General features: G+C 46.9%; 1 protein-coding gene across 1 annotated transcript in view; it reads left to right on the plus strand.

The window, feature by feature from the left end:
• Window positions 1–19372, plus strand: part of LOC135057086 (uncharacterized) — a 220000-nt gene that overhangs the window by 17343 nt on the left and 183285 nt on the right. Inside the window, 2 exon segments of the mRNA XM_063962985.1 lie at window positions 2119–3947; window positions 4745–4946. Of these exon segments, the coding sequence (XP_063819055.1) occupies window positions 2119–3947; window positions 4745–4946 (2031 nt within the window).

Below are 19372 nucleotides of genomic sequence, written 5' to 3' on the forward strand. Positions count from 1 at the left end.
TGCTCCACTAATTCAGTACTTTAGTTTGAATAGCGGTGGATTGATCTACAGTACAAGGTCTGGCAAATGGTCAGTGATGACTCTAATGTTAATATACAGTCCTGTACTGCATAGTGTACACACAGATGGTGACCAATGGTCAGACGGAGAGAGTAAAAAAAAAAAGTTTATTCAGACACAAACTAATGTGTTAAAACACTTGTGTATGCAGACGCAACTAAAGTGTGGAAGGAATAATGTAGCTCATTGACTTTAAAGTATGTACAGTGCACTAAATACCGTGTGTTGCCATATGAGCATCCTGAGTCCCCTAACAGCATGAACAAACATCAGTGGGAAGGAATCGCTGCTTGCATTACTTTTACACATGAACTTGTGTAACTTCCATGCAGCGACGTGGATGAGCAAGTGGTGAAGGCTCCCGTTTCCAACGTTGAGAGTCCCGGGTTTAATTCCCAAAGTGCCAATCTATATTTTTTTTCCTGACATTCACTTTATTTAAAAAAATTAGAAAATTAGAATTTAGCAAGACACCCCCAATAAAGGAGTTGTTCTGCAGGTGGTGACCACAGACCACTTCTCAGCTCCTATGCTTTCTGGCTGATGTTTTGGTCACTTTTGAAGGCTGGCGGTGCTTTCACTCTAGTGGTAGCATGAGACGGAGTCTATAACCCACACAAGTGGCTCAGGTAGTGCAGCTGATCCAGGATTGCACATCAATGCGAGCTGTGGCAAGGTTTGCTGTGTCTGTCAGCGTAGTGTCCAGAGTACGGAGGCGCTACCAGGAGACAGGCCAGCACATCAGGAGACGTGGAGGAGGCCGTAGGAGGGCAATAACCCACCAGCAGGACCGCTGCCTCTGCCTTTGTGCAAGGAGGAGCACTGCCAGAGCCCTGCAAAAGGACCTCCAGCAAGCCACAAATGTGCATGTGTCTACTCAAACGATCAGAAACAGACTCCATGAGGGTGGTATGAGGGCCCGACGTCCACAGGTGGGGGTTGTGCTTACAGCCCAACACCGTGCAGGATGTTTGGCATTTGCCAGAGAACACCAAGATTGGCAAATTCACCACTGGTGCCCTGTGCTCTTCACATATGAAAGCAGGTTCTCACTGAGCACATGTGACAGAAGTGACAGAGTCTGGAGACGCCAAGGAGAACTTTCTGCTGCCTGCAACATCCTCCAGCACGACCGGTTTGGCAGTGGGTCAGTAATGGTGTGGGGTGGCATTTCTTTGGGGGGCCGCACAGCCCTCCATGTGCTCGTCAGAGGTAGCCTGACTGCCATTAGGTACCGAGATGAGATTCTCAGACTCCTTGTGAGACCATATGCTGGTGCGGTTGGCCCTGGGTTCCTCCTAATGCAAGACAATGCTAGACCTCATGTGGCTGGAGTGTCAGCAGTTCCTGCAAGATGAAGGCATTGATGCTATGGACTGGCCCGCCCGTCCCCCAGACCTGAATCCAATTAAGCACATCTGGGACATGTCTCGCTCCATCCACCAACGCCACGTTGCACCACAGACTGTACAGGAGTTGGCGGATGCTTTAGTCCAGGTCTGGTCCCTCAGGAGACCATCCACCACCTCATCAGGAGCATGCCCAGGCATTGTAGGGAAGTCATACAGGCACGTGGAGGCCACACACACTACTGGGCCTCATTTTGACTTGTTTTAAGGACATTACATCAAAGTTGGATCAGCCTGTAGTGTGTTTTTCCACTTTAATTTTGAGTGTGACTGGTATTGCCAATATTTGTATCTCACCTGATCTGCATTCTATCTCGCCTGCTTCTGCATTCTATCTCGCCTGCTTCTGCATTCTTTCTCGCCTGCTTCTGCATTCTAGATCAGGCGAGATATATTATATCTCGCCTGCTGCTGTTTCACACTCACAATTCACATAAGTATTCAAGCTTCACTTTAGTATGTAAGCTAGGATTAATTCTGACACAAATTACCCCTATTACGTGTCCATGTGGTAGGGAATATAGAGTGTAAGCTCCCCTGGTGGGACTGATGTGAATGACTAAATGTTCTCTGTACAGTGCGGAGTAATATGTGTGTGCTTTATAAAGATCTGTGAATAATAATAATACAGCTATTTTATCTCCAGCAGATGGAGGTACAAGCAGGAACACCTTGGAGGGAGATCTCATCTTGCCTGCAGATACTGACATAGAAGATAACATCACACAGGATTCTCCAGGAGACAGCCCCGTTATGCTAAATATACATCCAGTACCTCACAGCGCAGATATATCATCTGATCCCCCTAACTGCGAGGACTGTTCTCCTGATACCTCAGATTTTGTTACACATAGTGCAGCTCATACACCTGATAGAGTATTTCCCTGTTCTGAGTGTGGGAAATGTTTTACTCACACATCAAGTCTTGTTAAACATCAAAGACTCCACACTGGTGAGAAACTATTTACGTGTTCTGAGTCTGGGAAATGTTTCACACAAAAATCAACTTTAGTTATACATCAGAGATGTCACACAGGTGAGAAACCATTTCCATGCTCCCAGTGTGGGAAATGTTTTACACGGAAATCAGATCTTGTTAAACATCAGAGAATCCACACAAGCAAGAAGCCATTTCCATGCTCCGAGTGTGGGAAATGTTTTACACACAAATCACAACTTGTTAATCATCAGATAATCCACACAGGTGGGAAACTATTTCCATGCTCTGAGTGTGGAAACTGTTTTACAAATAAATACAATCTTGTTAAACATCAAAGACTCCACACTGGTGAGAAACTATTTACGTGTTCTGATTGTGGGAAATGTTTCACACAAAAATCAACTTTAGTTATACATCAGAGACGTCACACAGGTGAGAAACCATTTCCATGCTCCCAGTGTGGGAAATGTTTTACACTGAAATCAAATCTTGTTGCACATTTGAGATGTCACACAGGTGAGAAACCATTTCCATGCTCTGAGTGTGGGAAATGTTTTACACAGAAATCAGATCTTGTTAAACATCAGAGAATCCACACAGGCGAGAAGCCATTTCCATGCTCCGAGTGTGGGAAATGTTTTACACACAAATCATATCTTGTTAAACATCAGAGACTCCACAGTGGTGAGAAACTATTTACGTGTTCTGAGTGTGGGAAATGTTTCACGCAAAAATCAACTTTAGTTATACATCAGAGACGTCACACAGGTGAGAAACCATTTCCATGCTCTGAGTGTGGGAAATGTTTCACAAATAAATCCGATCTTGTTAAACATCAGAAAATCCACACAGGTGAGAAACTATTTCCATGCTCTGATTGTGGGAAATGTTTTACACAGAAATCGGTTCTAGTTAGACATTAGAGAAGTCACACAGGAGAAAAACCATTTCCATGCCCTGAGTGTTGGAAATGTTTCACACAAAAATCAACTTTAGTTATACATCAGAGATGTCACACAGGTGAGAAACCATTTCCATGCTCTGAGTGTGGGAAATGTTTCACAAATAAATCCGATCTTGTTAAACATCAGAAAATCCACACAGGTGAGAAACTATTTCCATGCTCTGATTGTGGGAAATGTTTTACACAGAAATCGGTTTTAGTTAGACATCAGAGAAGTCACACAGGAGACAAACCATTTCCATGCCCTGAGTGTTGGAAATGTTTCACACAAAAATCAACTTTAGTTATACATCAGAGACGTCACACAGGTGAGAAACCATTTCCATGCTCTGAGTGTGGGAAATGTTTCACAAGTAAATCCGATCTTGTTAAACATCAAAAAATCCACACAGGTGAGAAACTATTTCCATGCTCTGACTGTGGGAAATGTTTTACACAGAAATCAACTCTAGGTAGACATCAGAGATGTCACACAGGAGAGAAACCATTTCCATGTCCTGAGTGTTGGAAATGTTTTACACACAAATCACATCTTTTTAGACATCAGATTTCACACAGTAGAAAAGCATTTCTATGAGCGGATACAAAACAGGGTTGTAGCACAGCTCCTGTCACACAGTATTTGAACAATGTAAGTTAACCATCCGCAGACAATTGGAATGGATGTCATATAAGACTGGAGTAGATCACTCGGGTGAAACTAAAGCTGGGTACACACTAAGCGATGTGTACCCAGCCCAACATCACTGCTGCTGGGACCCTGCATGTGGCAAGTGCATACTGCAGGGTCAATGGGCAATGTCACTAGTGACCCGTGGGAGAGCATACCATGGGTACACACTAGACGATTATTCTGTTAGATATTGGCCCCACTCTCCACAGTAATAACAGATCACATTGTTGTTTTGTAGCGTCTACATTTTGTGCATTTCAGTCTAACACGTAAAAAGATAAAACATAATTTAAAAAAAAAGATTTTATTATGGAAACTCGTGTAAATTCCAACTTTTTTGTTGCATCGGAATGGCAGATAAATGGTGATTCACAAACCACAAAGTAGTTCTCGGTGGGTAGAAACAAATGAAAGATGCAGCAGACAAGGAGTGTGGTTTGTATAGTGCAATATGTCTTGGATTGGGAAGCCCTTTCTCCACGTCACACACATATACACATTTTCCCCATTGGTAAATATAGAAACGGGTAATGTAGGGTGACTGAGGTGGAGAACGGACTTTCCAGGTCTTTCATTGCAGACAATTCTAGCTGCAAATAATACATTAAATAAACAATTCATTTCTATCTCCTATGCCGAGATGCATCATATTATATTGCAGATATCTTACTTCACTCCTAGATTATAATGTCTTATAGGTGATGCACCTACTTCTAGCTGCTATAAATGTGACACCATACACAGATATTGTACGTTGCTTGTGGACCGGCCCACAAGTACAAGTATTATGGATGGAACGCCAAAATTATATTAACAATATACTGATAATTGAATTTGTTGATGAAACGTGGACCTTCTGGGGTATTTACTCCAAGACAAATTCATGGAAATTAACCAAAGGTAACGGAACACAGCTTGTAAAATTGCCAGCCGGCACTAAGAAGACTGTATTGTCTCACTGGATCTCTCCTGATCCTATCTCTGTAACCTTATACCCCAGAATGTATTCCTTGTTTCTTATGGACTGGACAGATGTATCCCAGCAAAAAGAAAAATGGGGGCAAAATTCTTCTATATATGGCTTCCTTATGTTCACACTTGGTCTGCAGTTTTCATAGAAGCACTAAGAAAATGTTTCCAGTCTACCTCATAGTATAACCTAGAGGTACTACCTCTGGTGTAGCAGTGTAATGTATGTATGAGATATAGTCCATGCTTCTTTCCCTTGTCCTTATTACTATGTTTTATATGTAAGAACAAGACCAGTATTGTTACATCTGTTTGAATTGCCCAATGTTATGGTACTGGGGATACTGTAAATGTCTGTATCTTCCTTTCTTATACATAACTTTTCTTCTGTGTTATTGTCAGGATTATTGCTATATTCTTGTTACTCAGATGTATATCTTTTATTTTTATTGTATGAACTTGTCAAAAAGAAAAAACATAATTATTTGCTTTCTTTACCGTTTCTTGAGATTTAATTAAAAATACGAAAATGAGTTTTTCTTGGGGAGATTATCTTTTATTTATAAGATAAATAAGGAACTAATGGAATTTTCTTGAGAAAAAAACAAGGTATTGTCTGGACACTGCATAGATAATACATAACGTAGACATTTTGGTCGGCACTTGTCACCACCACTGCAAGTCAGTATGTATCTAGCAAATTACATAATGTTCATATATCTTGGAGGCCAGCGTCCAGGGTTCTTTATCTGCAAGTTCCTACTATATGAACTGGAATCAGACCCAGGAAGAGCCCCAGTGCAGAAAATCAGAAAAGGAGAAAAACAAACCCCAGTACCAACCTATGGAAATAAGCAAGAGGGATGGAACAAAAGTCCAGTGTTGTTCCTACAACCCTCTCTGAGACCGAGAAGCCTGCATCACATATCATTTGTGGTGTTGCCAGGGGTTATGGCAATTCCTTAGTCTCTCTATATCTAAGATTTTGAATGTGACTTGTTATGTACTGGAATGACTGCTATGCTGTGTCCTGACTGTGACCTGTGGGGGAGATAGTTTATGCTTGTTTGGAGTTAGGGAGCAGATAACACTCTCGTACCAGTCATAAAATATTGTGTGTTAACAGTGTCATGCCTCACTCCCCAAAATACCAGAACTTTCATCCAGGTCTCCTACGCAAGAGAGGCTCAGAGTAGTGGTCCCAGAAGACACCTAATTTACCTCTAAGCAAGCCTTGTGGAAACAAAGGAATTCCTTGTAGTCTTGAGGGTGGAGGCTACTGAGGCAGGAGGCTTGTGGGACTATATGGACCAGCAGCACACACTGCTGGGGGTTCACTCTTCAAGTGAGAGCTTTCAGGCTAGGAGTATTCCATCTGTCTGCTCTCCAGTAGTCTCCCGCCACTTGGAAGACCTGTCCTCAGTATAAGAGTATTAGGTTTTTCTCTAACGTCCTAGTGGATGCTGGGGACTCCGTAAGGACCATGGGGAATAGACGGGCTCCGCAGGAGACTGGGCACTCTAAGAAAGAATTTGGATACTGGTGTCCACTGGCTCCTCCCTCTATGTCCCTCCTCCAGACCTCAGTTAGAATCTGTGCCCGGCCGAGCTGGGTGCTTTTTAGTGAGCTCTCCTGAGCTTGCTATTAGAAAGTATTTTGTTAGGTTTTTTATTTTCAGAGAGCTTCTGCTGGCAACAGACTTTCTGCTACGTGGGACTGAGGGGAGAGAAGCAACCCTACTAACTGCGGATAGGTCTTGCTTCTTAGGCTACTGGACACCATTAGCTCCTGAGGGATCATACACAGGATCTCACCCTTTGTCGTCCGATCCCGGAGCCGCGCCGCCGTCCCCCTCGCAGAGCCAGAAGACGGAAGACGGTGTCTGAAGATAGAAGACATCAAAATCGGCGGCAGAAGACTTCAGTCTTCATTCTGAGGTAGCGCACAGCACTGCAGCTGTGCGCCATTGCGCCCACACGATCCCACACACTCCGGTCACTATAGGGTGCAGGGCGCAGGGGGGGCGCCCTGGGCAGCAATTAGAGACCACTTGGCAAAAGAGCAGCATTTATACAGTTGGGCACTGTATATATGCATGAGCCCCCGCCATTATTTTGCACAGAAACGCGGGACAGAAGCCCGCCGCTGAGGGGGCGGGGCTTCTTCCTCAGCACTCACCAGCGCCATTTTCTCTCCACAGCTCTCCCCTGCAGAATCACGGTAGAAGAGGGTGAAAAGAGAGGGGGGCACATAATTTGGGCGCAAAAACTATACATACAGCAGCTACTGGGTTAACACTACTGTGTGATTCCTGGGACATATAGCGCTGGGGTGTGTGCTGGCATACTCTCTCTCTCTGTCTCTCCTAAGGGCCTTGTGGGGGAACTGTCTTCAAAAAGAGCATCCCCTGTGTGTGTGTTATGCACACCAGTGCCTGCAGGAATGTACTGGTGTCTAAACTGTTATGCACACCAGTGCCTGCAGGAATGTACTGGTGTCTGAACTGTTATGCACACCAGTGCCTGCAGGAATGTACTGGTGTCTGAACATATAGGTATGCAAAATAAATGAACTCACAGACAGACTGGGGAATATGACATTACGTACACAGAAGGTGATAGGGTAACAAAATAAACACAAAGTGAACAGAGAAGCCCAGAGGCTAAGAAACTGGGTGTCTCCCTAGTATTAGGAATGCTCAGATGGGAAAAGCAAGATGTTGTGTTTTAATACGTAGAGAACCCGAAATGCTGTTGCTAAGGGCAACAGCAAAACCCTAAAGGGTTACCAACGGGTGTGGCAGTAAACTCCTTGGTCAGAGATGGAATGATAGACACAAGGAGAGTCTCCACAATCCTAATCCTAACTTGCAGTGCATAGGTTCAGCTTACTGCCACTAAACTGACACCTGAACTTCTTGCACAGTGAGAATGGATTTATGCAGGCAAGTCTGAGAATACAGCCACAAACTTGCTAAGTTCACAGAGTAGTAAAAGAACCCCAGCAAGTTAAATGACTGACTCCAGTCTTACTGCTAGGTCTGGATTGGCAGAATGTAGTACCAAATCCCCAGGCCTATTTGCAGTAAGCAACAACAAATACAAAGCTACACAGTACTGGCTAACTTTCAGGAACTGACTAACCAACAAAGATTCAGCAGCATCTGCTTAACCTGAGAAGAGGATTTATAAAGCAGATGCTGTCCACGCCCCACTCAGACCTCACAGACTGTGAGCACAAAAACCAGCACCGGATCCCCTGCCGTGCACAGAGCCTGTAACCACTGCACAGCAAAAGACCCAAACCGGAGTATCAGCTGCGCTCAGGTTACTCCGCTTGCACTTGTCTCCCGGTTGCCATGACGACATGGCAGCACAGAGCAGGAGACCCTAACAGTACCCCATCTCTGACGAGGGGTCAAAGAACCCCTACCACCGGGTTTATCGGGGAACTGCGAGAAGAAAGAGCGTATCAGTCTGGGGGCATGAAGATCACAACTGCGCACCCACGACCGCTCCTCCGGGCCATACCCCTTCCAGTGCACCAAAAATGACAGCCGACCCCGAACCATCTTGGAGTCAAGAATCCTTTCAACAACAAACTCCCTCTGGCCACATATCAGAAGAGGGGAAGGTCTTCCACTGGAAGAAGGATTACTAATCGCCCGCTTTAAAAGGGAACAATGAAATGTTTTATTGATACCCAAAGAACGGGGCAGATCTAACTGAAATGCCACCGGATTGATAACCCTGGTGATCTTATAAGGGCCGATGAACCGGGGGCCTAACTTATGAGATGGCTGTCTCAACTTCAAATTCTTGGTAGACAACCAGACGAAGTCTCCTAATTTGAAGCTGCAGGGTCTTTTCCGCTTATCAAAAACCCTTTTGGTCACTAATGACACAGACACAAGGGCTTTCTTCACTTTCCTCCAAATACCTCTAAGGACCGAAACCACAGAGGAACCACCAGGCGTGGAGTCCAGGGGGTCAAAAGAATTGGCCTTAGGATGATGCCCATACACACAAAGGAAGGGAGAGATCCCTGTAGCAGAGTGAGCCGCGTTGTTATAGGCAAACTCCGCCATGGACAGATGAGCAACCCAGTCAGTCTGACACTTGGAGACATAACACCTGAGGAACTGCTCCAAGGACTGGTTCACCCTTTCAGTCTGTCCATTAGACTGCGGATGGTAGCCTGACGACAAGCTGACAGAAATCTGGAGATCGGAACAAAATGCCCTCCAGAATTTGGCCACAAACTGGGATCCGCGGTCAGAGACCACATCAAGTGGCAACCCGTGGAGACGCACAACATGCAGCATAAATAATTCAGACAGGCGTCTGGCCGATGGCAGCCCAACCAGTGGAACGAAGTGCGCCATCTTCGAAAACCTGTCAACGACAACCCAGATGGCTGTCATCCCCGAGGATTTGGGCAAGTCCACCACAAAATCCATTGAAATGTGGGTCCATGGCTTAGATGGAATAGAGAGTGGATGTAATGGGCCAACAGGAACCCCTCTAGGAGTCTTATCTCGGGCACAGGTGTCACATGCCCGAACCCACTGATCCACATCCTTAGCCACCGAGGGCCACCACACCGCCCTAGATAGCAACTCCCGAGTTCTGCCAATACCCGGGTGACCTGCCGACTTCTTGGCATGGAATTCCAGGAACACTCGCTGTCTTAACCTAGGAGGCACAAACAAAAGACCTACCGGAAGGTCTGGAGGAGCCTGCTCCTGTGCTCTAAGGACTAATGACAAGAGGTCCTGGGTAATGCACACTTTAATACATGATGGGGACACAATGGGCAACGGCTCCTCGGTGGTCTCCTGGATTGGAGCAAAACTCAGCGAGAGCGCATCAGCCTTGATGTTTTTTGACCCAGGGCGATATGTTATCAAAAAATTAAAGCAAGCAAAAAACAAAGCTCATCGTGCCTGCCTGGCATTGAGACGCTTCGCTGACTCTAAATATGCCAGAGTCTTATGGTCGGTGAGAATTGAGACCACAAACTTAGCCCCCTCAAGCCAGTGTCTCCACTCCTCGAGTGCATCCTTAATAGCCAACAATTCCCGGTTACCCACGTCATAATTCATCTCGGCAGGAGAAAATTTACGGGAAAAGTAAGCACAGGGATGAAGGCGATTATCAGACACTCCCATCTGAGAGAGCACTGCCCCAATACCCATCTCAGAGGCATCCACCTCCACCACAAAAGGACGCTCTGGACCTGGGTGTCGCAGCACCTTGGCCGAGACAAATGCCCTTTTGAGACGGGCAAAAGCCGCTTTAGCCTCACAAGACCAGTGAGCAACATCCGCCCCTTTCTTAGTGAGTGCCACCAAGGGCGCCACTATAGACGAAAATCCAGCGATAAATCGTCTATAAAAATTTGCAAAGCCCAGGAAACGCTGAAGCGCCTTCAAACTAGTGGGCTGCACCCAATCCAGGACTGCCTGTACCTTGGAACCCTCCATTTGGAAACCTTCTGGGGAGATAATATATCCTAGAAATGCGATTTGCTGAACTTCAAATTCGCACTTCTCCAGCTTCGCCCCAAGCCGGTGGTCTCTGAGTTTCTGGAGGACTAAGCGTACATGCTTCCGATGTTCCTCCAGGGAATGGGAGAAGATTAGGATGTCATCTAAGTATACAACTAAGAATCTATCCAAATACTCCCTGAGCACATAGTTCATGAAATCCTGGAAGACTGCCGGGGCATTACTGAGCCCAAAAGGCATCACCAAATATTCATAATGCCCTGAGTGGGTATTAAAGGCAGTCTTCCATTCATCCCCCTCTCTTATTCGGATTAGATTGTACGCACCGCGTAGGTCAATCTTAGAAAAAATGGTGGCAGTACGAAGCTGGTCAAACAAGACCGAAATGAGAGGCAGTGTGTATGAGTTTTTAATCGTGATACGGTTCAATTCCCTGAAGTCGATGCAGGGTCGCAACGAACCGTCCTTTTTACCCACGAAGAAGAACCCCGACCCAACTGGAGACTGTGAAGGTCTGATAAATCCCTTAGCCAAGTTCTCCTGAATGTACTCTGCCATAGCCTGAGTCTCAGGAGGTGACAGGGAGTACAACCTGCTCTTGGGAAGCTTAGCATTCGGCAACAAATCAATGGCACAGTCATAGGGGCGATGGGGAGGTAGTACCTCTGCAACTTTTTTGGAGAACACGTCCGCAAAATCTGCATAACACCCTGGCAATCCTGGCAAACTTAGCTGCGAGAGCCTGACTGGAAGGCTCAAGCAACTCCTGAAACAATCAGTACCCCAACTAAGAATCTCCCCAGAGACCCAGTCAAATTGAGGATTGTGGGCCCTTAACCAGGGTAACCCCAACACCAATGGGGCAAAAGTACAGACAGTCACATAAAAGGACAATTTTTCAGAGTGTGTGGCTCCAATAAACAAAGAAATCTGGCTAGTGCAAGAGGTAATTTTACCTTGGGATAATGGTTCCTCGTTTAACCCACAAATCTCAATTTCCAATGCCAAGGGTACTAAGGGAACAGAGTGTTTCAGGTCGAATTGGCGGTCCATAAAAACCCCGTCGGCCCCACTGTCCACAAATGCCTCAGTCTTGACAGTTTGACCGAGGATCTTCAAGGTCACCGGAATGATAAAAGTCTTCTTGGGAAATTCTGACTTCTGGCCTGACAGGATATTTCCCATCACCCTCAGGCCCTGAAGTTTTCCGGCTTTTCTGGGCATGATACTACCACATGACCTTTATTCTCACAGTACAAACACAACCCCTGCTGTCTCCTCCGCGTCTTCTCACGCGAGGAGAGGCGGGTAGCCCCAATCTGCATAAGCTCCTCGGAAAATTCCTCAGAGTCTGAGGTTCCCTTGGGAAAGAAGGAAACCTCGGTCTCCCTTTCAAGCCTACGCTCTCTCAGCCGTCTATCCACCCGGATGGATAACTGCATGAGCTGATCCAAGCTATCAGGCAAGGGATATTGTACCAGTTGGTCTTTTATCTGGTTAGAAAGACCTCTTCGGTACTGGTGTCTCAGGGCTGGGTCATTCCACTGGGTATCATGGGCCAACCTCCGAAACTCCGTACAGTAAACCTCAACTGGCCTTCGCCCTAGCTTAAGGATCGAACTCTGAGCCTCGGCTGAGGCCGTCTTGTCAGGGTCATCATACAACATGCCCAGTGCCGTAAAAAAAGCATCAACACTTTTAAGCGACGGACAGTCAGGCTGCAACCCATATGCCCAGACCTGTGGGTCTCCTTGTAGCAAGGAAATCACTATGCCCACCTGCTGAATCTCCGACCCAGAAGACTGAGGCCTAAGCCGGAAGTATAGCTTGCAGCTCTCCTTGAAACAAAAGAACTGCGAGCGATCTCCAGAAAAACGATCCGGGAGATTTACTTTCGGCTCCTTAACCCCTGAAGGTGCTGCTGCTGCGGGAGCTCCGCCAGAGGCCTGGGAGGTGTGCATTTTAATGGACAAATCATTAAATTGTCGAGTCAGGACCTGCACCTGATTGACCACCTGTTGCAACGTATTTTGAGGGGTATGCTCCATATTCCCACAAAATTTCAACAGGAGTATTAGGCTGCTGAATATGTTATGCACACCAGTGCCTGCAGGAATGTACTGGTGTCAGAACTGTTATGCACACCAGTGCCTGCAGGAATGTACTGGTGTCTGAACTGTTATGCACACCAGTGCCTGCAGGAATGTACTGGTGTCTGAACGGACAGGTATGCAAAATAAATGAACTCACAGACAGACTGGGGAATATGACATTACGTACACAGAAGGTGATAGGGTAACAAAATAAACACAAAGTGAACAGAGAAGCCCAGAGGCTAAGAAACTGGGTGTCTCCCTAGTATTAGGAATTCTCAGATGGGAAAAGCAAGATGTTGTGTTTTAATACGAAAAGAACCCGAAATGCTGTTGCTAAGGGCAACAGCAAAACCCTAAAGGGTTACCAACGGGTGTGGCAGTAAACTCCTTGGTCAGAGATGGAATGATAGACACAAGGAGAGTCTCCACAATCCTAATCCTCACTTGCAGTGCACAGGTTCAGCTTACTGCCACTAAACTGACACCTGAACTCCTTGCACAGTGAGAATGGATTTATGCAGGCAAGTCTGAGAATACAGCCACAAACTTGCTAAGTTCACAGAGTAGCAAAAGAACCCCAGCAAGTTAAATGACTGACTCCAGTCTTACTGCTAGGTCTGGATTGGCAGAGTGTAGTACCAAATCCCCAGGCCTATTTGCAGTAAGCAACAACAAATACAAAGCTACACAGTACTGGCTAACTTTCAGGAACTAACTAACCAACAAAGATTCAGCAGCATCTGCTTAACCTGAGAAGAGGGTTTATAAAGAAGGTGCTGTCCACGCCCCACTCAGACCTCAAAGACTGTAAGCACAAAAACCAGCACCGGATCCCCTGCCCTGCACAGAGCCTGTAACCATTGCACAGCAAAAGACCCAAACCGGAGTATCAGCTGCGCTCAGGTTACTCCGCTTGCACTTGTCTCCCGGTTGCCATGACGACGTGGCAGCACAGAGCAGGAGACCCTAACAGTGTGTGGTGTGTCGGTACGAGTGTGTCGACATGTTTGACGAGGAAGGCTATGTGGAAACAGAGCGGGAGCTGTTGACAGAGGTGTCTCCGCCGACACCTAATTGGATGGATATGTGGAAGGTTTTAAATGAAAATGTTAATTCCTTGCATAAAAGGTTGGATAAAGCTGAAACCTTAGGACAGTCGGGGTCACAGCCCATGCCTGATCCTGTGTCGCGGAGACCGTCAGGGTCTCAAAAGCGCCCACTATCCCAAATTGTTGACACAGATACTGACACGGACTCAGACCAGTGTCGAGTGTGATGATGCAAAATTACAGCCTAAAATGGCTAAAGCCATCCGTTATATGATTATAGCAATAAAGGATGTGTTGCAAATCACAGAGGAAGCCCCAGTCCCTGACAAGAGGGTTTATATGTATGGGGAAAAAAAGGCAATATGTGACCTTTACCCCTTCACATGAGCTTATATAAGGTTATCCCTGTATATATATATATAGCGCTCTGGTGTGTGCTGGCATACTCTCCCTCTGTCTCCCCAAAGGGCTAGTGGGGTCCTGTCCTCTATCAGAGCATTCCCTGTGTGTGTGCTGTGTGTCGGTACGTTGTGTCGACATGTATGAGGAGGAAAATGATGTGGAGGCGGAGCAATTGCCTGTAATAGAGATGTCACCCCCTAGGGAGTCGACACCTGAGTGGATGAACTTATGGAAGGAATTACGTGACAGTGTCAGCTCTTTAAAAAAGACAGTTGATGACATGAGACAGCCGGCTACTCAGCTTGTGCCTGTTCAGGTGTCTCAAAAGCCATCAGGGGCTCTAAAACGCCCGTTACCTCAGATGGCAGATACAGACGCCGACACGGATACTGACTCCAGTGTCTACGGTGAAGAGACAAACGTGACTTCCAGTAGGGCCACACGTTACATGATTGGGGCAATGAAAGATGTTTTACACATCTCTGATAATACCAGTACCACCAAAAGGGGTATTATGTTCGGTGAGAAAAAACTACCTGTAGTTTTTCCTGAATCTGAGGAATTAAATGAAGTGTGTGATGAAGCGTGGGTTTCCCCCGATAAAAAACTGATAATTTCTAAAAAATTATTGGCATTATATCCTTTCCCGCCAGAGGTTAGGGCGCGTTGGGAAACACCCCCTAGGGTGGATAAAGCACTCACACGGTTATCAAAACAGGTGGCTCTACCCAGAGCCGGCCTTAGGCATAGGCAAACTAGGCAATTGCCTAGGGCATTTGGTATGCTTAGGGGCACCAGCAGCTTCTGCTGATTAAAATGATATGCGGCATGCCTATATTCTGTGTGTGACTGTGGCTGTATCTGCATACAAAATGCTACGTTGCAGTGTAGTCCTGGAAACCATTTTAATGTAGCATTTCATATGCAGATACAGCCGCAGTCACACACAGATTATAGGCATGCTGCATATAATTTTAATCAGCAGAAGCTGCATGTGCATCCTAGCCACATAGTAATGCAAATAAGATGCATTTTTATAAACAAAAGGCGCCCCACATTAGCAGAGCTACCAGCTGACTCATACCATCATCTCCTTGAGAAATAGCGGCGGTGCTAGGGGGCACCAGCCAAAATCTTGCCTAGGGCATCATATTGGTTAGGGCCGGCTCTGGCTCTACCCTCTCCTGAGACGGCCGCCCTTAAGGATCCTGCTGATAGAAAGCAGGAGGGTATCCTAAAATGTATTTACACACATACTGGTGTTATACTGCGACCAGCAATCGCCTCAGCCTGGATGTGCAGTGCTGGTTAGGCTTAATCGGATTCCCTGACTGAAAATATTGATACCCTAGATAGGGACAGTATATTACTGACTATAGAGCATTTAAAAGATGCATTTCTATATATGCGTGATGCACAGCGGGATATTTGCAGACTGGCATCAAGAGTAAGTGTGCTGTCCATTTCTGCCAGAAGAGGGTTATGGACGCGACAGTGGTCAGGTGATGCGGATTCCAAACGGCATATGGAAGTATTGCCTTATAAAGGGGAGAAGTTATTTGGGGTAGGTCTATCAGACCTGGTGGCCACGGCAACGGCTGGGAAATCCACATTTTTACCCCAGGTCGCCTCTCAACATAAGAAGACGCCATACTACCAGGCGCAGTCCTTTCGTCCCCATAAGGGCAAGCGGGCGAAAGGCTCCTCTTTTCTGCCCCGTGGCAGAGGAAGGGGAAAAAGGCTGCAGCAGACAGCCAGTTCCCAGGAACAGAAGCCCTCTCCCACTTCTGCCAAGTCCACAGCATGACGCTGGGGCTTTACAAGCGGACTTAGGCACGGTGGGGGCACGTCTCAAGAATTTCAGCGCGCAGTGTGCTCACTCGCAAGTAGACCCCTGGGTCCTTCAGGTGGTATCTCAGGGGTACAAATTGGAATTCGAGACATCTCCCCCTCGCCGTTTCCTAATGTCTGCTTTACCGACGTCTCCCTCCGACAGGGAGGCGGTATTGGAGGCCATTCACAAGCTGTATTCTCAGCAGGTGATAATCAAGGTACCCATCCTGCAACAGGGCAAGGGGTATTATTCAACGCTGTTTGTGGTACCGAAGCCGGACGGCTCGGTGAGACCTATTTTAAATCTGAAATCCTTGAACACTTACATACAGAGGTTCAAATCCAAGATGGAGTCACTCAGAGCGGTGATCGCGAACCTGGAAGAAGGGGACTATATGGTGTCTTTGGACATCAAGGATGCTTACCTCCATGTCCCAATTTGCCCTTCTCATCAAGGGTACCTCAGGTTTGTGGTACAGAACTGTCACTATCAGTTTCAGACGCTGCCGTTTGGATTGTCCACGGCACCCCGGGTCTTTACCAAGGTAATGGCCGAAATGATGATACTTCTTCGAAGAAAAGGCGTCTTAATTATCCCTTACTTGGACGATCTCCTGATAAGGCCAAAATCCAGGGAACAGTTAGTAGATGGAGTAGCACTATCTCAAGTAGTGCTACGGCAGCACGGGTGGATTCTAAATATCCCAAAGTCGCAGCTGATTCCGACGACACGTCTGCTGTTCCTAGGGATGATTCTGGACACAGTCCAGAAGAAGGTGTTTCTCCCGGAGGAGAAAGCCAGGGAGTTATATGAACTAGTCAGAAACCTCCTGAAACCAGGCCAAGTGTCGGTGCATCAGTGCACAAGGGTCCTGGGAAAAATGGTAGCTTCCTACGAAGCAATTCCATTCGGCAGATTCCACGCAAGAACTTTCCAGTGGGACCTGCTGGACAAATGGTCCGGATCGCATCTTCAGATGCATCAGCGGATAACCCTGTCACCAAAGACAAGGGTATCTCTCCTGTGGTGGTTGCAGAGTGCTCATCTTCTAGAGGGCCGCAGATTCGGCATTCAGGACTGGGTCCTGGCCTGCGAGGCTGGGGAGCAGTCACACAGGGAAGAAATTTCCAGGGCTTGTGGTCAAGCCTGGAGACATCACTTCACATAAATATATTGGAGCTAAGGGCTATTTACAATGCCCTAAGCCAAGCAAGACCTCTGCTTCAGGGTCAGCCGGTGCTGATCCAGTCGGACAACATCACGGCAGTCGCCCACGTAAACAGACAGGGCGGCACAAGAAGCAGGAGGGCGATGGCAGAAGCTGCAAGGATTCTCAGATGGGCGGAAAATCATGTGATAGCACTGTCAGCAGTGTTCATTCCGGGAGTGGACAACTGGGAAGCAGACTTCCTCAGCAGGCACGACCTCCACCCGGGAGAGTGGGGACTTCACCCGGAAGTCTTCCACATGATTGTAAACCGTTGGGAAAAACCAAAGGTGGATATGATGGCGTCCCGCCTAAACAAAAAACTGGACAGGTATTGCGCCAGGTCAAAGGACCCTCAGGCAATAGCTGTGGACGCTCTGGTAACACTGTCGGTGTACCAGTCAGTGTATGTGTTCCCTCCTCTTCCTCTCATACCAAAAGTACTGAGAATTATAAGACGAAGAGGAGTAAGAACTATACTAGTGGCTCCGGATTGGCCAAGAAGGACTTGGTACCCGGAACTTCAAGAGATGCTCACGGAGGATCTGTGGCCTCTACCTCTAAGAAGGGACCTGCTCCAGCAAGGACCCTGTCTATTCCAAGACTTACCGCGGCTGCGTTTGACGGCATGGCGGTTGAACGCCGGATCCTGAAGGAAAAAGGCATTCCGGATGAAGTCATCCCTACCCTGATCAAAGCCAGGAAGGATGTAACCGCAAAGCATTATCACCGCATTTGGCGAAAATATGTTGCGTGGTGCGAGGCCAGTAAGGCCCCGACGGAGGAATTTCAACTAGGTCGATTCCTGCATTTCCTGCAAACAGGAGTGTCTATAGGCCTAAAATTAGGATCCATTAAGGTTCAAATTTCGGCCCTGTCAATTTTCTTCCAGAAAGAACTAGCTTCAGTCCCTGAAGTTCAGACGTTTGTAAAAGGGGTACTGCATATACAGCCTCCTTTTGTGCCTCCAGTGGCACCTTGGGATCTTAACGTAGTTTTGGGATTCCTAAAGTCACATTGGTTTGAACCACTTAAATCTGTGGATTTGAAATATCTCACATGGAAAGTGGTCATGCTCTTGGCCCTGGCCTCGGCCAGGCGCGTGTCAGAGTTGGCGGCTTTATCCTGTAAAAGCCCTTATCTGATTTTCCATTCGGACAGGGCAGAATTGAGGACTCGTCCTCAATTTCTCCCTAAGGTGGTTTCAGCGTTTCACCTGAACCAACCTATTGTGGTACCTGCGGCTACTAGTGACTTGGAGGACTCCAAGTTGCTGGACGTAGTCAGGGCCCTGAAAATATATGTTTCCAGGATGGCTGGAGTCAGAAAATCTGACTCACTGTTTATCCTGTATGCACCCAACAAGCTGGGTGCTCCTGCTTCTAAGCAAACTATTGCTCGTTGGATTTGTAGTACAATTCAGCTTGCACATTCTATGGCAGGCCTGCCACAGCCAAAATCTGTAAAAGCCCATTCCACAAGGAAGGTGGGCTCATCTTGGGCGGCTGCCCGAGGGGTCTCGGCTTTACAACTTTGCCGAGCAGCTACTTGGTCAGGGGCAAACACGTTTGCTAAATTCTACAAATTTGATACCCTGGCTGAGGAGGACCTGGAGTTCTCTCATTCGGTGCTGCAGAGTCATCCGCGCTCCGTTTGGGAGCTTTGGTATAATCCCCATGGTCCTTATGGAGTTCCCAGCATCCACTAGGACGTCAGAGAAAATAAGAATTTACTTACCGATAATTCTATTTCTCGTAGTCCGTAGTGGATGCTGGGCGCCCATCCCAAGTGCGGATTGTCTGCAATACTTGTACATAGTTATTGTTAACTAAATCGGGTTATTGTTGTTGTGAGCCATCTTTCCAGAGGCTCCTCTGTTATCACGCTGTTAACTGGGTTCAGATCACAAGTTGTACGGTGTGATTGGTGTGGCTGGTATGAGTCTTACCCGGGATTCAAAATCCTTCCTTATTGTGTACGCTCGTCCGGGCACAGTATCCTAACTGAGGCTTGGAGGAGGGTCATAGGGGGAGGAGCCAGTGCACACCAGGTAGTCCTAAAGCTTTACTTTTGTGCCCAGTCTCCTGCGGAGCCGCTATCCCCCATGGTCCTTATGGAGTTCCCAGCATCCACTACGGACTGCGAGAAATAGAATTATCGGTAAGTAAATTCTTATTATTACAGAAAAGTGTCACGTGTTCTCCTTGTTAAGTCACTACTTCAATCTCTTATCCTACACCCTCCTCTGAAAGTACAAACT

Source organism: Pseudophryne corroboree, chromosome 3, assembly GCF_028390025.1.
Source record: "Pseudophryne corroboree isolate aPseCor3 chromosome 3, aPseCor3.hap2, whole genome shotgun sequence".
Lineage (NCBI taxonomy): Eukaryota > Metazoa > Chordata > Amphibia > Anura > Myobatrachidae > Pseudophryne > Pseudophryne corroboree.